The sequence below is a fragment of the Lemur catta genome, chromosome 23 (genome assembly GCF_020740605.2).
Source record: "Lemur catta isolate mLemCat1 chromosome 23, mLemCat1.pri, whole genome shotgun sequence".
Taxonomy (NCBI): domain Eukaryota; kingdom Metazoa; phylum Chordata; class Mammalia; order Primates; family Lemuridae; genus Lemur; species Lemur catta.
Window position 1 is genome coordinate 3064733 of NC_059150.1, and position 15122 is coordinate 3079854.

Consider the following 15122-nt stretch of genomic DNA (forward strand, 5'->3'; position numbering starts at 1 on the left):
GATTAAATGAATTTACTTTTGCAAGCTGCTCAGCACAGTGCCTGGGCACAGTGAGCACTCGCACAGTGCTGGCTGAACATGCTACAGAATCTGGAACACGCAGGTGTACCCTGAAAAGCTGTGGGACCACTCAGCCAGCCCCACAGGGGGTCTGGAAGGCAGGGGGCTCCCTCAGCCTGGGTCTGCAGCGTCTTACCAGGCCGAGGTTCAGAGAGTTGTTGTCATCTTCAGGCATGGGCAGGTACACGGCCAGGGCCACACAGTTGGCAAAGATGGTGAGCAAGATGATCGTCTCGAAGGGTCTGGTGCCAGGGTTAAGGAGAGCCCTTGAGGGAGGCGTGGGATTTGCAGGGTTAAGGGGAAGAGAGTGCTGAGCATCATCTGGAATAGGACTCTGCCATCACACTGCTCCTTCCCTGCACTCCTGCAGGGGACAGAAAGGGCCAGGCTCCCTGTCCTCGGGAGCAGGTGACTTCCACTTGGACCCTTTGGCACTGCCAGGGTCCAGTTCCTGGCTCAGGTCTCCTCAGCTTTAAGGTCCAGGGAGTCTCGACACTGCTCGCCCCAAGTGCCTGCCCACGCCCTGTGCCGCTCCCAGGGAGCCAGGACGCCCTGAGGTTCTGCCCAGATGCCCCCAGGGGGCTCGCCCAGAGAGGTGGCCAGGGAGGCTGCGGGCTCAGTACCCACCGAGCAGGACCGGGAACGAGGGGCGACAGAAAGATGAAACCTGCATGTCCAGAGCCACGCGTGCAGGCTGCTGTGCACGTGCTCACACGCACTCACCACTCACCCCTCCCAGACACGCCCACCCTCCAGGCAGCTTCCGGAGGGCACCCCAGGCCCTCGCCTCCCTTGACTTGCTGACCCGAAGCCAGTGTGGCAGGAGCCGGGCACAGCGAGGGAGGGAGCGCGACTTGCTGCCTGTGTTACGGGGCAGGCAGACTGTGGATGGGCTTGATTGAAAAATCCTATCTCCTTCCCAGCACCCTCCAGTGTCTGGGAAGAAAGGAGGGCTGCAGGGGCGAGGCCGACAAGAGGAGAAGGCCCAAGGAACAGAGGACGGAGGAAGGGGGAACCCACGGGTAGAACCTGATCGGACGAAGAGAGGCTGGGAGGCAGCCGCCCTCGAGGGCTTGGCGTGGCCAGGCCCAGAGCAGCTGCGGGGAGCGGTGCAGACCCTGACCCCAAACCGTCTCCACTTGGCCCCAAGTTTCTCTTGCCCTTGCAGGGAACAGCTGGTGGGAGCCCAGGCTTCCGGGACCCTTGAGAAGTATTTCAAACATTCCTGACCCTCACCCTTGGAACAGGCCTCCCTCCCCTCTGCAGCTCCTTCCTCCCTTCCCCAAATAACAGAGATATTTTCATCATTCTTCCTCCCAGAGCTACTGCAAACACAGCCAGGGATTTGAAGCCCCTGCCCCGGGGTGGTCTGTCTGAGTGAAACAGCCAGGCGTGTGGGCCTGGGTCCGGGGCCGCTCGGGCAGGCTGTCCTCCAAGCCCGGTTCCCCCCAGCTCTGTACCCCCCGGGACTTGCCCCCTCGGAAGCCTCCCTAGCCCACCTCTACTGTCAACCCCCCAGTCAAGGGAGGGCTTTCTCGAAGATCCCACCACTGCTTCTTTCGTTTGTCCCCATCCTATTCCAGAATGAGTCTGTTGCTTCACAAACCTAAGTGGCTCCCGTGACAATGTGGATTTGGGCACACCTGGGGACAGTCCCCAGGAAACAGCCCCTTCCACTGATGCCCGGTGGGCCTCTCTGGCTCTTGCCCAGGACCTTGGTTGTCCACTCAGTTCCCGGGAAGCCCCACCAATTCCTCTTCCTCCTCCTCCTCTGCCCCTTAGTTGAGGGCTCTGTCCCAAAGACTCCTCATGCCACTCTGTGGCAGTTCACCCCATTTCCAAAGTCTCCCATCTCCCTGGCCCTCCAAGCGTGTGCTCTGACCACCCCACACCCCTGCCCAACATTACACGCACCCCCACTGCCCGTGCCGGAAGGATACTTCCATTCCACGATGCTGATGCAGGCCTTCCTCAGGGGGTTCTGCAGGGTCAGGCAGAACAAGGCCCGGGGTGGCCTTGGCAAAATCTCCGGAACCGGCTTCTTGGGCTGTTTCTTCCTCAGGCCCTCGTCCTGGGGTGAGGACGGCTCCATGGCTTTCCTGGCAACCTGGCTTTCTCCTGCTCCCCCACCCCACTGCCCTCTCTTCCCTGCGTCCCCAATGCCCCCGCCGTGGGGACTGGGCCGGCTGAGCCTGCTGGGCCAAGCCTGCCCTGCTGAGCCAGGCGGGCAGGGGCGGGAGTGGGGGCAGGATGAGTAAAATTAGCCTCCACTCGGCTCCCTGCTGCCCGCGGAGCTCCTAAGGCCAGGCAGCTGTCATTCCATCCAGCCCAGCCAGTGACATCCCAGTCTGTCCCCTGAGGAGGGTGGGGGGGTGAGGGAAAGAACTTACACACAGGCCTGGGGTGGGGCAGGGGGAATCAGGGACAGGATGGACAGTTTCAAGTTTGGGGCAATAGAGTTTAGGAAGGGTACCCTGTGATACGGAGCCTCAGACTTCAGACTGGCCCCTCACCCACCCTAGCTCAGCACGGCTCCACAGCGCCCCCCACAGCACCCCCACCCTCAGTACCTGCCCCGCCAGCCCAAGACTCCTCCCACCCTCACCCCAGGCCCTGCCAACCCCACCTCAGGGAAACAGTAAACCCCTCCCCAGTGGGGTCGAAGGCTCTCAGAGCACCCCCGACTGTGCCCACCCTGGCACAGCACCTGCTGCGTGGTGTGCTAAAGGTGCAGGGGTGTGGGCGTTATCTTGGGGACTCCGGCCCCTCCTCTGCACAGCCCCTGGCACATGCTAAGCTCTCCGTGTTAGCTGCGTGTACGAGCTAACAACACCCCTGCAAGTGCTCTGGGCAGGAGTGGGAACGAGAAAGGGGCACCAGGGCGGGGGAGGGCAGACAGTGATCTAGGAATGACAAAACCCAACAACGCTTTTATTTAGCTCTTTGGTGCAACCACAGTGCCCATGCACCCAAATCCCACCCCTCCCCGCCAGGGTTACAGGATGAGGGGGAAAAACGCAGTTCCTAACCCCACCTGGGAAAAAACAAGAAGGCCCCACTGCGGGGCGGGAGACAGAGCCATCGCCCTCCATGGGGGAGGCCAGCGAGCCCGTGCACACACCGCGCCTCTTCCCCGCGTCGGTGCCATCCGGGCTGAGCGCAAGCGGGAGCGTGGCCTCCCATCCCTTCCTCCGGGCTCCTTCCTCCAGGGGCAAGCGAGCTCCTGCAGTCGCCAGGATTTGAGGCCATCTCGCGGAGACCTGGGGCATGGTACAAGCAAAGCCCAGCTTGTTTCCCGCGGACTCCCTGCCGAGGGAGGGGAGCAGAGCCGCGCGAGCAGAGCGAGCGGGAGCCAGACCGAGGGACGACCGTCGGGAGCTGTCCCCCTGCAGCCTGGAGGGGGCTCAGCGTGCACCCCGAGCTGTCCCAGGCCCTGCCACTCGCTGCATCATGCCCCTCGTACCCCCTGCCCTGCACCTGCGCCCCAAGCTAGTGGAGGAAGGAGGGTGTCGCAGACACGGGAGCGCCGAGGACACTGGGAGGACTGCCCAGTGTTGGGGCCTGCGCCGCATGGCGGGTGACCCAGCGGCCGCACGCTGCTGCCCGTCCCACTCTCGGAGACTCCACCCCAAGCCGGGGGCGGCAGGGCCCATCAATGGCTGGATTCCTCCGACTCAAAGAAAGGCGAGGAGGAGAAGCAGGAGGACCCGGGCAGCAGGGAGGGGGGCGCCCGGGCGTCGCCGTCGGGCCGGGAGGCGGCGGGCGGCGCGGGGGAGGCGGGCGCGCCGTCCGGGGCGGCGCTCAGCAGCTCCTGCAGGTGCTTGATGTAGCGGATGGCGGCGCGCAGCGTCTCCACCTTGCTGAGCCGCTTCTCGGCCAGGGCGCCCGGGAGGTGGCCGCGCAGGCGCGCGTAGCCCTCGTTGACGCACTTGACGCGCTGGCGCTCGCGCTCGTTGCGCTTCTGGATGAAGGCGGGCTCGAAGGGGTAGTCGTAGACCCCGAAGGCGCCGGGGAAGGGCACGTAGGGGAACACCCCCGCGTAGGCGTCGTAGTAGGGCGGCTCCGCGTGGCCCGGGTACAGCAGGAAGGGCACGTTGCCCAGGGGCTCGGCGGGGGCCAGGGGCGGCTGCCGGGGAGGGGGCACGACGCCCGGCTGCAGGCAGCTGGGGGGCCCCATCGGCCTCCGCTCCACCAGGGCCCGGCACAAGTTATTGTTCATGGTGCCGCGTGGAGCTGGACCCGGAGTGACCCCACCAGATGGGCCCTGCTTGGGGTGTGCACGGCCTGACCGCAGGGGCGAGTCACATTGCCAGCGGCGGCTCTGGGGGGATGAGGTACAGGACTTGCTAGGGTTTCCTGTCGCCCTTTAGGGTGGCTTCCAAGGACTCTCTACCGCGAGCCATCGCCCTGGACAAGTGTGGCCCCTCGCAGAGGCCCAGCGAGCGCCCTCTCAAATCCAGCCCGCGGCGCCGCGGGTCTCCGAGGGCCCTGGCCCTCCTGCAGCCGGGCACGGGCACCTCCCGCCGCACTAACCCCCAGGCTCCATGCCGGGCGCGGGGCAGCGACTGGTTCTTGTTCCTGGCGGCCTTCGGGATCCCCAGGCTGTCCTGGGCGCCCAAACTGATGGCTGCTGTTAGGAGTGCGCCAGCTCGGAGAGGGGGTCCCGGGGAACGTTTCTAAAGAGGAGGAGAGTGAAAATATCGATTAGGAAAGGCCTACTTGTATTATGGGCTTCTTTGTGTCACCCCCACCCTCGCATGGAATTGTAAACTTCATGGGGCGGCTGGGACTGGGTTGAAAATCTTGTGTTCATCCCTTAGTGGTTTCCGTATACGGAGACAGTGAAAACACCCTTGACGGTAGGTTAATAAGATACGGGAAAATATATCCCGAAACCCCTCCTGCAGGGCCTCGCTTATAAAAATGTCCAACGCTGCCACTTCCTTTGAGAGTGGGAATTAAGTCTCATCAGACACCTTCCAGGGTCTTCCATCTAAAAGCGGCTCAGAGTCTACCCGTTGAATCAGCCGTAGGAATCCCAGCTGCACCCACTAGTCAACCCAGGAGTCTAACTCTTTATTGAAGGACGTGTATCCTTGACAACATGAAACTCAGGTGTTGCTGGGACATTCAAAGCCCTTTGCCTGGCAGACAATTACCAAGGCCTTCCCTGCCCCAGCCCACCTAGGCCCAGGGTACACCCTCTCACACCAACCTGGGTCTCTGTGTCATGGCACTTAATGGAAGCGTCTATTCTGTCACCTGTGTGTGCCCGAGCCTAGCCCAGCCCCTGGTGTGTAGCAGACACTCCACCAATACTTGCTGAGTAACAGAGAGGATGAGGCAGAAAGCTGGGCTTGTCAGGGTGGGACTGAATTACATGTAGGCTTTGCTAGGTGTTAGGAAGCTGTTATTTCAGAAATGATTGGTCTGTGTTGAGTCTAAGTGCCATCAAGTGCCTCACCACATGTTATTGGATCCAAATTAGGTGTCATTTCGTCTAGGAAGCCACTCTCTCTGATCCCTCCTTTTGTGTGTGACCAGTGTCCCATAATTCCATCTCAGCACTTATCACACTATATTATTGTCCTCCTCTTCGTAAGAGATGCTCAGCATTTATGACCGAGTGAGCGGGTGCTGCCTCCCACATGGGGAATGATGGCAGCGTGCGGCCGTGGACACTGGGCAAGGCCTCTCCAACAGACAGGAAGGGGCCAGCTCTCTCCCTGATAGGGGGAGGCCAGGGACAGACTCAGATCCCTGAACGTGTCTCCTGCACCCTCTCACCTTTGTCGTTTGTGCAGGCCTTGGATCTGTTCCCAGCTAGCTTTGCCCTCTACGATGGATGCAAACCAAGAAAAATCAGTAATGATTCTAAGCATCGCGGAGACTTGGATGTGCTCCTCAGAGGTGAAAGCAAAGGTGTGAGACATCAGGACAGATTCACATAACCCTCCTCCTCTCAACAGCCTTCAAGGGCTCCCTGTTGCTTTCGAGAGAAGGTTCTAGGAGATCTCTTTCAAACAGACCCTCAGCTCCATAGGTCGATCTCCTCCTGATACTCTTTGCCCATTCCTGACCTTACTTCACACCTTAGCTTGTGCGGACTCTGGTCTTGGGGGCCCTCCCTACACCGCCCTGCCTCACCCCGTCCTGCTGCCTTCAGATTCCAGCCATGCCCACCCCGACTGCGTGAGCTTTCCAGCTTCCATGTGGGCTTTCGAGGTCGTGTGTTCTAAATCTTCAGCCAGACTGTAAGCAACCAGAGGGCAGGGATAGGCCTTTTTTCCCTTAGGTAATACCCCTCAATCCTTTGCTCGGTGCTAGGTACATAAAAGGTGCTTGAAATCATTTGCTAGTATTGCTTTTCTTGGCAAAAATTTGGGATCCAGACTGTCCCATGGGATCCCTGTCTATTCATATTTGACTGAATTATTTAAATTTAATTTGATAGAGGTCAGAAGTTTCTTTACATCTAAATGACAATTTTAATAGATACAACTTAATATTTGTTCATGTTGATTTGATATTCATAACTTATTTTTCTCATATACTATTTATGTATTTTTAATGAAATTATTCAGAAAAGTGACTCAGACAAGAAACCCCACGGTTGGACCATGTAATTCTCGAGCCAGTTCTGTCTTGACTGTTAGAAAAGAGCTGATAGCCTGCGGGGAGCGCAGGTGAGAACACTCCCGCAAGTGAATTATGTTCCAGTTCGATGCTCACTGAATCCTCTACCCCCTCCCGGAACCTGAGGGACTCAGTACATTATCATTAAGTGGCATGATATTCATTCAGTAAGTATGTACTGATGGCCTTCTAAATACAGGGACTGTTTTGGGTGCTGGGGTAGAACAGTAAACAAGCATTGTGGTGAAATAATGGTAATGATAATCATTGCTATCACTGATTATTTATGTGCTATACACGAATTACCTCACTGACTTCTCACTCCGTTCTTGTGAGGTAGGTGTTAATGTCATCTAGTTTGACAAGTGGGGAAACCGAGGCTTCAACCTAAACAAGGACCTCGGGAAAGTGGCTTAACTTTCATGAACAAATAAATGCTAATCAGCCATGCTCAGCCTCCCCCCCCCCCCGTCCCCCCCGTATTACTGCTGGCGGCTTCACACCTGAGCAAGGATCAGAGGTTGGCACTGAGCTAACGCAAATGTCCTATTAAATCATAGCTCCTGTTGGAGGGGTGTCCCGCTGCGCCCTTCTGTAGCCTCCGCTCTGCTGAGAGGTTCTGCAGGTCCCCTTGGTCATCCTGGGGACCGCAACGCCCCCTTGAAGCTGTTCTTAGGAGGGTGGACCAGGGGTTTTGGTGCTGGGAGGGTGAGAAGCGGGGTGTCATTAGACCGAATCGAGCACCGGGAGCTGTGCCCCTGGGAGCCTGCTGAGGAGGCCCCGGGCCTGAGTTTAGACAACCCGAGCCGAGCCCCGCCCCCGCCCGGGACCGGATCCGGCCGCTCGGCTCAGGGGACTGGGCAGAACCCGTTGTCACCAGCGCCACCGCGTGGTGCTGAGAAGCCATGGCAGGAAGCAGGTCGATGAAATTCCAGGTCCGGACCCCATCATCAAATATCGTGCAAAGAACTTTATAATCCCCAAATCTGACTTCGAGCACAGAAGGCGCGTTGCCAGTGGGGGTCTCCTGGGCCTCCTTCCCAATGTCTTGCCGCTGTTAATTGTGCAGCATGTAGTGTTTGCCCACCAGTGTCAGCCCCTCGTGGTCACGTACTGCCAGAGGCTCTAACTGTCCACACCCCCAAGGCTGGCGTGTGATCATAACTTGCTCTGACAGTTTCACATGTGTCCCCTGCAGATCCCTGTCCAGGCCTCTCCTGGGTGGCCGGTGTTCCCGTGGCCCCATCTCCCCCGTGTCCCAGCCCTCTACTCTGCGTAGCCAACAGGCAGCCTGAGAGCCCTCAACGGTGTGGGTGCTGGGGTTGCAGGAGGGCAGCTGGGAACGGACGGGCAAGGGCCGAACCCTGGGCAACCTCGTGGTTAGCAGCCCAGGATTTAACCTGCTCTCTGCAGCTGAAGAGACACATGCAAGTTGCTAAGATTCCTGTTCTCATCATTGCTTGTACGCGCAGGTGCTCAAGAGTGTTTCTGACCTCTATGATTCATCAACGCTAATTTTAAAGAAAACAACGAGGAAGGAAAATTGTCCTATGGCCACAGTGAAGGCATGGCCAGAAGGAGCCAGGCAGTTCTCAGAAGAAATCGGCTCTGTCCCCAGAAATTCAAGTTGTGCCTGAGCCTCCCTTGGTGGGGAACAGCTGCCTCGGAGCTGGGGTCTTGGGTTGGGAAGCCAGGGGGGCTGGACTGGGGGCCCCATGGAAGCTGCCCCGGGTTACTGCCAACCTGCCCTCTGCCCTCCACGCCGCCCGCCCATGATCATGGCTGTCTCCTCCCTGGGCCTCCCGCCCTAGGCCGCACGGCTGACCGCACGCTGGGGCCCATGTGCCAACTCAGGGGAACAGAGGAAGAAGGATTCGCACTCCCTTCTCCACAAAAGGACGTCTCTCTTGCAGGTGATGGGTATTTCATGGGGAGAAAAGCCCTTAGAGGCTACAGAACAAAAGTTTGAGGACTCCCGAGGAAGGTGAGCTTGTTGGCCCCTCCAGATCATGGATCCAGAGAATTGGTGGGTGGGAAGTGACTTCCTGCCACGGGGCTGAGGGGCACGTGGCCCCTGTGATGGGGAAGGGAGCTCAGGGACCGACACTGTTCACACTCGTGGTGCTCCCCACGCCGGGCCTGATCCTCGGGGCGCCCCCGCGAGGGGACGTCTCCAGCGCCCACTCCACTCCTAGCTGGGGCTGGGGCAGCGGGACCTGCGACCAGGTTACACTGTGGCCTTGCTTTCTGCACTGCCCCCGCCCCAGGTCCCTCTCCCGGTGGCCGAGGTCCTCGCCGCTCCCTGCGCTTACAGACTGTCACTGGGGCTCTCCGATGAATGCGGGGTTACCCATATTTTGGAGCGAACTGGTGCTCTCTGAACTCGTCACATCTTGACTTGTGGCCAGGGACCCGGGAGCCAGCCAAATGTGGCTACGAGTGCTGGCTTGGGGACTTCTGTGCCATCAGCCTTGGGCACGCCTGCCCCGTTTCCTCTCCTGCAGCGGGGGTAGCAGCCGCACTCACTGCTGGGCTTGCTGCGAAGTCCAGGGAGGTGATGCGTGGCGGTAAGCGCCGCTCACACTGCCGGGCCTGGCGTCCAGGTCCTTGCGGTCTGCACCCTCCTCCTCAGCCTTCTCTCTCCCGGGTCCCCAGACCAGCCCTCAGCTTCAGCCGGGTCCTCCTCCGTCCTCTCTCCCCTCAGCCAGGCCTGCGTCCTCCCCTCTAAGCCGGGGCTCGCGGGGCTGCTCCCTTCCGGGAGCCCCAGCCCTTACCTCCCCCCCATACAAACCCTACTCCTTCTGGAACCCGTCTGCGTCTTCCCTGTGCATGGACCTTCCCTGCCCTCTCCTGTGTCTGCTCTTTCTCCTTCTCCCCAGAATCCTAAAGGCTTCGCACGGCGGCCCCCCGTCAGCCGTAACTGGTTGGGTGCTCTCGGTGGTCCTCCTGCCCTGCCACACATCCCGCCTCACTGTCCCAAGGCCGGGGATTGCCTGGGCGGGCGGGACGGGCCTCATGCCCCTCTGCGTCCTGCAGGGCCCAGCCCTGCGCCAGACACACAGGAGGTGCCCGAGAAGTGTCCCAGCGGCGGGGGAGTGAGTCAAAGGCCACGTGCGTGGGCGTGAGCGAGTGTCACCCGTCCGTGACTGCCACCGCAGAGCGGGTGCCCATGAGAGCCACGTCTGCCATGTCTGTGGCGGAGCAGCAATGCGGAGTCTGGGCCTGGAAACACGCGACTCACCCTTCCAAACCGTGCCCTCGGGGAGCGGGACAAAAGCACAGGCGCTGAGTGGGAGGAAACGTGCCGTTTTCACGGGGGCGGGATCTCCGCTCAGGCCGCGGGGAAGGAGAGCGCCATTCACTGGGCGTCTGCCGTGTGCTAGCAATTTATGAATCCCCTTGGGTTCCCTGCAAGGTGGCGTTTTACCCCCATTTTACTGATGGGGAAACTGAGGCTCAGAGAGCTTACATGAATTTAAGGAGGATCATACTTCTTGTAACTAGCAAGATTTAACACAAGAAAAATATTTAGGTACCGTTTACTCTGTGCACCTCACTCATTTGATTCTTACAAATGTGTCATTAACCTGTTTAACAGGTGAAGGGACAGAGACCTGGATAAGCAAATGGCCTGTGGTCACACCTCTGCTACGTGCTGGAGCTGGTCTGCTCCGGTGGCCTTGCTCTCACCACCCCTCTGCCTCCTCCAGCCAGGCTCCCCCCCGCCCTGACCCTTCACCCCAAGCGAGTCCACAGAAAAACTCCCGTCGTGGCAGCACAGCGGATCTGGCCTTCTCCCTGCAGAGGTGGGTGCCCGTCACCCGTCACCCAGCCAGCAGGCGGCTTGGCTCTGCTTGCCCTTCCCTGGGTAGGAAGCCTCCGGGGGTGACTAAGCCCCGAGTAAACACCGCTCCTGGCCTCCCTCCTCCAGGCCGGGTGGGGCCGTCACTATTTCAGGACCCAGCTGGGACACATCCCCCGGCCACCGCCTCACACAGTTACCTCTTGGGGCTTGTTCCTCCAGCGCTGCTGCTCCCGGCCAGCGCCTCGAGGACCTCCTGGGGGGACTGCGGGACCCCCGTGCTGCCGCCCGCCCTGTGGCACCTTCGGCAGCCCCCGGCCGGGCTTCCCTGCCACAGCACCAGGAGCCAGGTACACTTTACCTGATTAAGCTTCAAACGGCGACACACCCAGAAGGGGAGGGAGGAGGGTGGTGGCAAGGGGTGGGGGTGGGGGGCTCCTCTGATCCGGGATCGGCTCCGAGGAGGAGAGGGGGCCACTCCTGGCCTCCTGTGATTGGCTGCCCTCAGTCGGGGCCGGAGACACGCAGCCGTGGCTGGAGCCCTGCGAGAGTGGGACCCCGTCCTCCCAGGGCACTGCCCGCTGAGGGCCAAGGGAGGGACGGCACATGTGGCCCAGCCGGGGGAAGCTCAGATAACCTCTAAAAGGGGAGTCTGTGCAGCAGGAGGGACTGGGATTAGAGCACAGGGAGCGCATCCTGCGTGTGCCGTGCGGGGCGAGAGACCCAGGAACACGCGGAGCCTCTTTCGTGGGGGAATCTCTGCGGGCAGGGGAGGCAGTTTTCTCTGGAGCGGCTTGGATGATACCAGTTTGGGGTGGGGGCCGTCAGCTGATCCCTGGGCCCTCCTGGGGTTGGGCTGGGACGAGGGGGCTGCAGTGGCTCTCCAGGGACACAGCCCAGGGCTGGGGAGGACGCTCAGACAGCACTGCTGGGGACTGCAGGGCAGCCGGGCCACACACCAGAGCTGCCCAGGCCAGGGCTGCAGGGGCCCTTGGAGGTCATCAGGGCCACCGTCCTCGGCGGTCAGCGGAGGAAAGCAGCACCCAGAGAGGGAAGGGCTTGCCCAGGGGCTCGCAGTCTGGTCAGCCTTCTGCAGAGCAGGAGCCCAGCGCCCGCCTGCTGAGGCCCCGGGAGGGCGGTCGTGCCGGCAGCTGGGAGCCCTGTGTTCCAGCGTCCGCCGCCTCACCCTCACCGCACGTCAAACCCCACGCGGCAGACAGACACGGCCGGGGACTGGGCCCAGGGGCCAACAGGGACCTCTCTCAGCAGCAGTGGGGAGACCGTCCTCCCAGCCACGGATGCACATTACAGAGCAGTAGCCGACTACGCCGCTGAGCACTCACTACGTGCCAGGCCTCGCTCCAGCACCCTCACACACGTTTACCCTCACAACATCCCCACGAGACTAAGCCGCTATTTCCAGTTTTTAGTTGAGGAAATGAAGACAGATTTGCCCAAGGTCACACAGCTAGGAAGAGTCAGCCCTGGGATTTGGACCCAGGAAGTCTGGATGTGATGTCTACACCCCCGGCCACGACACCACAATGCCTTTCTGGGCTGGGGAAGGTCCGGGATTGCCGGGTGTGGATCCGTCTGGGGTCTGGGCTGAGCTGCCCTCGTACCACTGCAGGGGCCGAGCTTTGAGAAGCCCCCTCTTGGCACTTTTCTACTCCTGTTCATCAGTGGGGGACTGAAATCTGGAGAGACGAAGTAGTTTACAGACGTGGATCTGAGGGGCCCAACCCGGCACCACCGCTGCCCCCACAGTTCCTGCCGTTTATAGCCATCTGTACTCCCTGTTTCCTTAATATTTTTCCTTACATACACTCACTCCCCTGCCCCTTTTTACTTGTCCTTAGCATTAATATCTGCAAAAATCATGACATGTATGTGCTAATTATGTTTTTTTCTAACACACATTAAAATAACTACAGAACTACTGCAGTAAAAAGTATTCCTCTGGGTACCATCTAAAATCGCCTCACAAATGTGAACTGCACTTCGGGAAGCCATCGGCTAGTTTAACGTCCCCACTCTCTATCTGGGGATAGAGAGGTTGCTGAGGCTCAGAGAGGTTGCCTGCCCTGCCCGAGGTCCCACAGCAAGTAGCAGCAGAGCCAGGGCTGGCCCTCCATGTCCTCCGTGATGCAGGAATCAGAGGCGGCTCGAAGCCTGCAAGAGCTCAGGTGCCCTAGGCCCGGCCCACCTGCAGCCTTGGCTCTGTGCTCGTTCCCTGCCTGGGAGCCCGAGGTCCGCGGGGCCTTCTGCCGGCCTGAGGGAGCAGAGGAGGGATCACCCCCCAGCAAGGGTGGAGTGGAACTTCAACAAGGGCGGGATGTAGTAAGGGGACAGGGTCTTCTGGAGTCTAAAGGACCCCTGATAACACCCAGAAGGAAGTCCCCGTTGCGCCTGCAGGCCTGGGCTTGACGGGCGGGAGGTTACGCTGCGTTAGTGACGACAGGAACGTGAGACCGGCCGACACTCCCGGGTGCCCGTGGGGAGGAACCGCTCCGGGTGTGTCATACACGTAAGCACCGCAATCCTCGCAACGACCCGGCCCAGATTTGGGGCACCCCCTTCTCCCCCTTCAATCACTTCCTCAAGCTCAGGGCCTGAGCTGAGGGCACTGGCAGGGCCTCGAGGCTGAATGGGCCCCAGTAAAGAACTTGTGCCTGGGGAAATGGGGGGCTCCCGATGGTTCTGAAGGAGGGGAGTGACGCGCTCGGAGGAAGAGCGCCTCTCCCGAGCGCCTAACGAGAACTGCGTTAGCTCAGGAGAAATGAAGCTCAGACTGCGGCAGTGGTGGGGAGGGGCTGGGGAGACAGCACAGATTCCAGAACTACCTGGAGGTCAGGCGTGGGACTTCGCAAATGACTGGATGTGACAGTGGCAGATGAGGGAAGAGTCAAGAATTGATGACTCCTGGTTTCCTGCTGGAACCGGGGGAGTGGCAGTACCAGCAATTATGATAAATACAAAAGAAGCCAATCTTGGGGCAAAGATGAACTTAATCTTGGACGTGCCAATTTTGAGCAGGCTCTGGGTGCTCATGGGGACAGTCCAACTTAGAGCCAGAGGGACAGCTCTGGAGCTCAGGGGTTGGTCAGGTCTGGGCTAGAGAGAGATTCTAGAATGAACATCACAAAAGACATGACATTTTAGAGGGAGCTGAGCAGGCAGAGAATGGAAGCCGGGAAACAGCAACATTTAGGGGGAAGTGAGGGATGGTCAGAGAGAACCAGGCGGCCCAGAGGCAAGGTCCCCTTAGCCAAGCAGAGGACTTTCTGAAGGACAGAAAGATCAGCAGGATCAGATGTCACAGACAGGGCCAGAGAGATAATATCCGAGATGTCCCCCGGGACTGGCCACGACAGGGCCATCCGTGACCTTGCAACTGTTTCAGTGGAGCGTGGTGAGGTCAGCCTGCAGGGCCACAGGGAGAGTGACCGTGAGGGGACAGCAAAGGGCACGGAGACAGGGAGATGGCACTGTAGCCAGAGGTGGGTGTGCAGCCCCTGGAAGGTTCTTTTTAGGGCAGGACACTCGGGCGTGTTACCACATCAAGCAGGCCAGGAACCAGGTGCGCGTGGAGAGGTGACGCAGGGCCCAAGGAGCACGGGGTGGGTGTGGCTCTGGCCGGGAGGGACACACTGACCCCAAGACACAGCAGAGTCGGTCACAATGAGCACCGATGAAGATCTGCAGGTGGGGGGAGTGGGGTGAGAGATCACACTGAATGGCCTCAGTTTTCTCAAAAGCCACGGCTGTCCCGGGGAGGGAGGAGAGGAAACACAGGAAGTTGCCCAGTGGGCTCCAGACTGAGCCGCGAGGGAAGATCAATGGCCCCTGGGGGAGTGAAGGCAGCTGTGAACCCGCCGTGGCCCAGGGAGGAGCGGAGAAGTCTGGGGGTGCGGTAGGGTTGTTGGCAGACATGTGGGGAGATGGGGGGCTGGGTGAGGAACAGAGGCCACACGGAGGCCGCTCGCCCCCACCCCTCCATTTGTGCCCCGTGAGGGTGACTGGGACGCTTGGGGCTCGGTCCCAGGCGGGGCCCGTGTGTGGCAGAGCAGCAGGGCGGGTGGGCTTGCTGGGGTCCCTGCCTGTCATTACTCACAGAAACGTAACTCAGTCTGCTCTGAACTCAGGTTGTGCGTGAAGTTGAAACGTATTTACATTCGGTTACTAGTTGAATCTCTGTGTAAGGCAAACAGTCATTCCTAATCTTTTACACATTTGCATATGCTGGGCTTATTTATAGTTAGCAGCAGTCGTTTGCTGCAGATCAAGTCAGTACAAGTACCAGAGCCGGGTCGATATCCGCAGGGCTCATCCCGGACTCAGAGAAACCCGGCTCTCGAGGTTTCCTCCAGGTCAAGTGGTTTTGGAGGCAGATGTGGCAACGTTAGACCCCAATTTCCAGATTGGTTGTTCTTGGTAAATTAATGCACTCATCTGCCTACCTTGGGAAACCGACTTTCAGCTGCCCCATCTTGACAGAGTCAAGTGGCCCATGGTGGCTTCCAAAGCCGTGCTTGGCCCTCGTCTGTGACAAGCCAGCAAAGCAGCGGTGGAAACGTCATCGGCACTGGTTCCTCAGTCCCAGCCCTGCCTTACGCATCCCATT

At 59.8% G+C, this 15122-nt stretch overlaps 2 protein-coding genes across 2 annotated transcripts in view; both read right to left on the minus strand.

Moving 5' to 3' along the window:
* CACNA1S (calcium voltage-gated channel subunit alpha1 S) overlaps positions 1-2152 on the minus strand; it is a 60373-nt gene extending 58221 nt beyond the window's left edge. Inside the window, exons 1-2 of the mRNA XM_045536055.1 lie at positions 2001-2152; positions 197-302 (exon numbers count right to left, since the gene is read on the minus strand). Of these exons, the coding sequence (XP_045392011.1) occupies positions 197-302; positions 2001-2152 (258 nt within the window). The remainder of the gene's footprint in view (positions 1-196; positions 303-2000) is intronic.
* A 1560-nt stretch (positions 2153-3712) lies between these two features.
* ASCL5 (achaete-scute family bHLH transcription factor 5) lies at positions 3713-4288 on the minus strand. The gene has a single exon (XM_045536183.1). The coding sequence runs from the start codon at positions 4277-4279 to the stop codon at positions 3713-3715; it is 567 nt and encodes a 188-aa protein (XP_045392139.1). The 5' UTR covers positions 4280-4288.
* Between the last annotated feature and the right edge of the window lie 10834 nt (positions 4289-15122).

What these genes read in the sequence shown, in the direction of transcription:
- ASCL5 (XM_045536183.1), bottom strand. Translation starts at nt 4,279, where the DNA reads ATGAACAATAACTTGTGCCGGGCCCTGGTGGAGCGGAGGCCGATGGGG.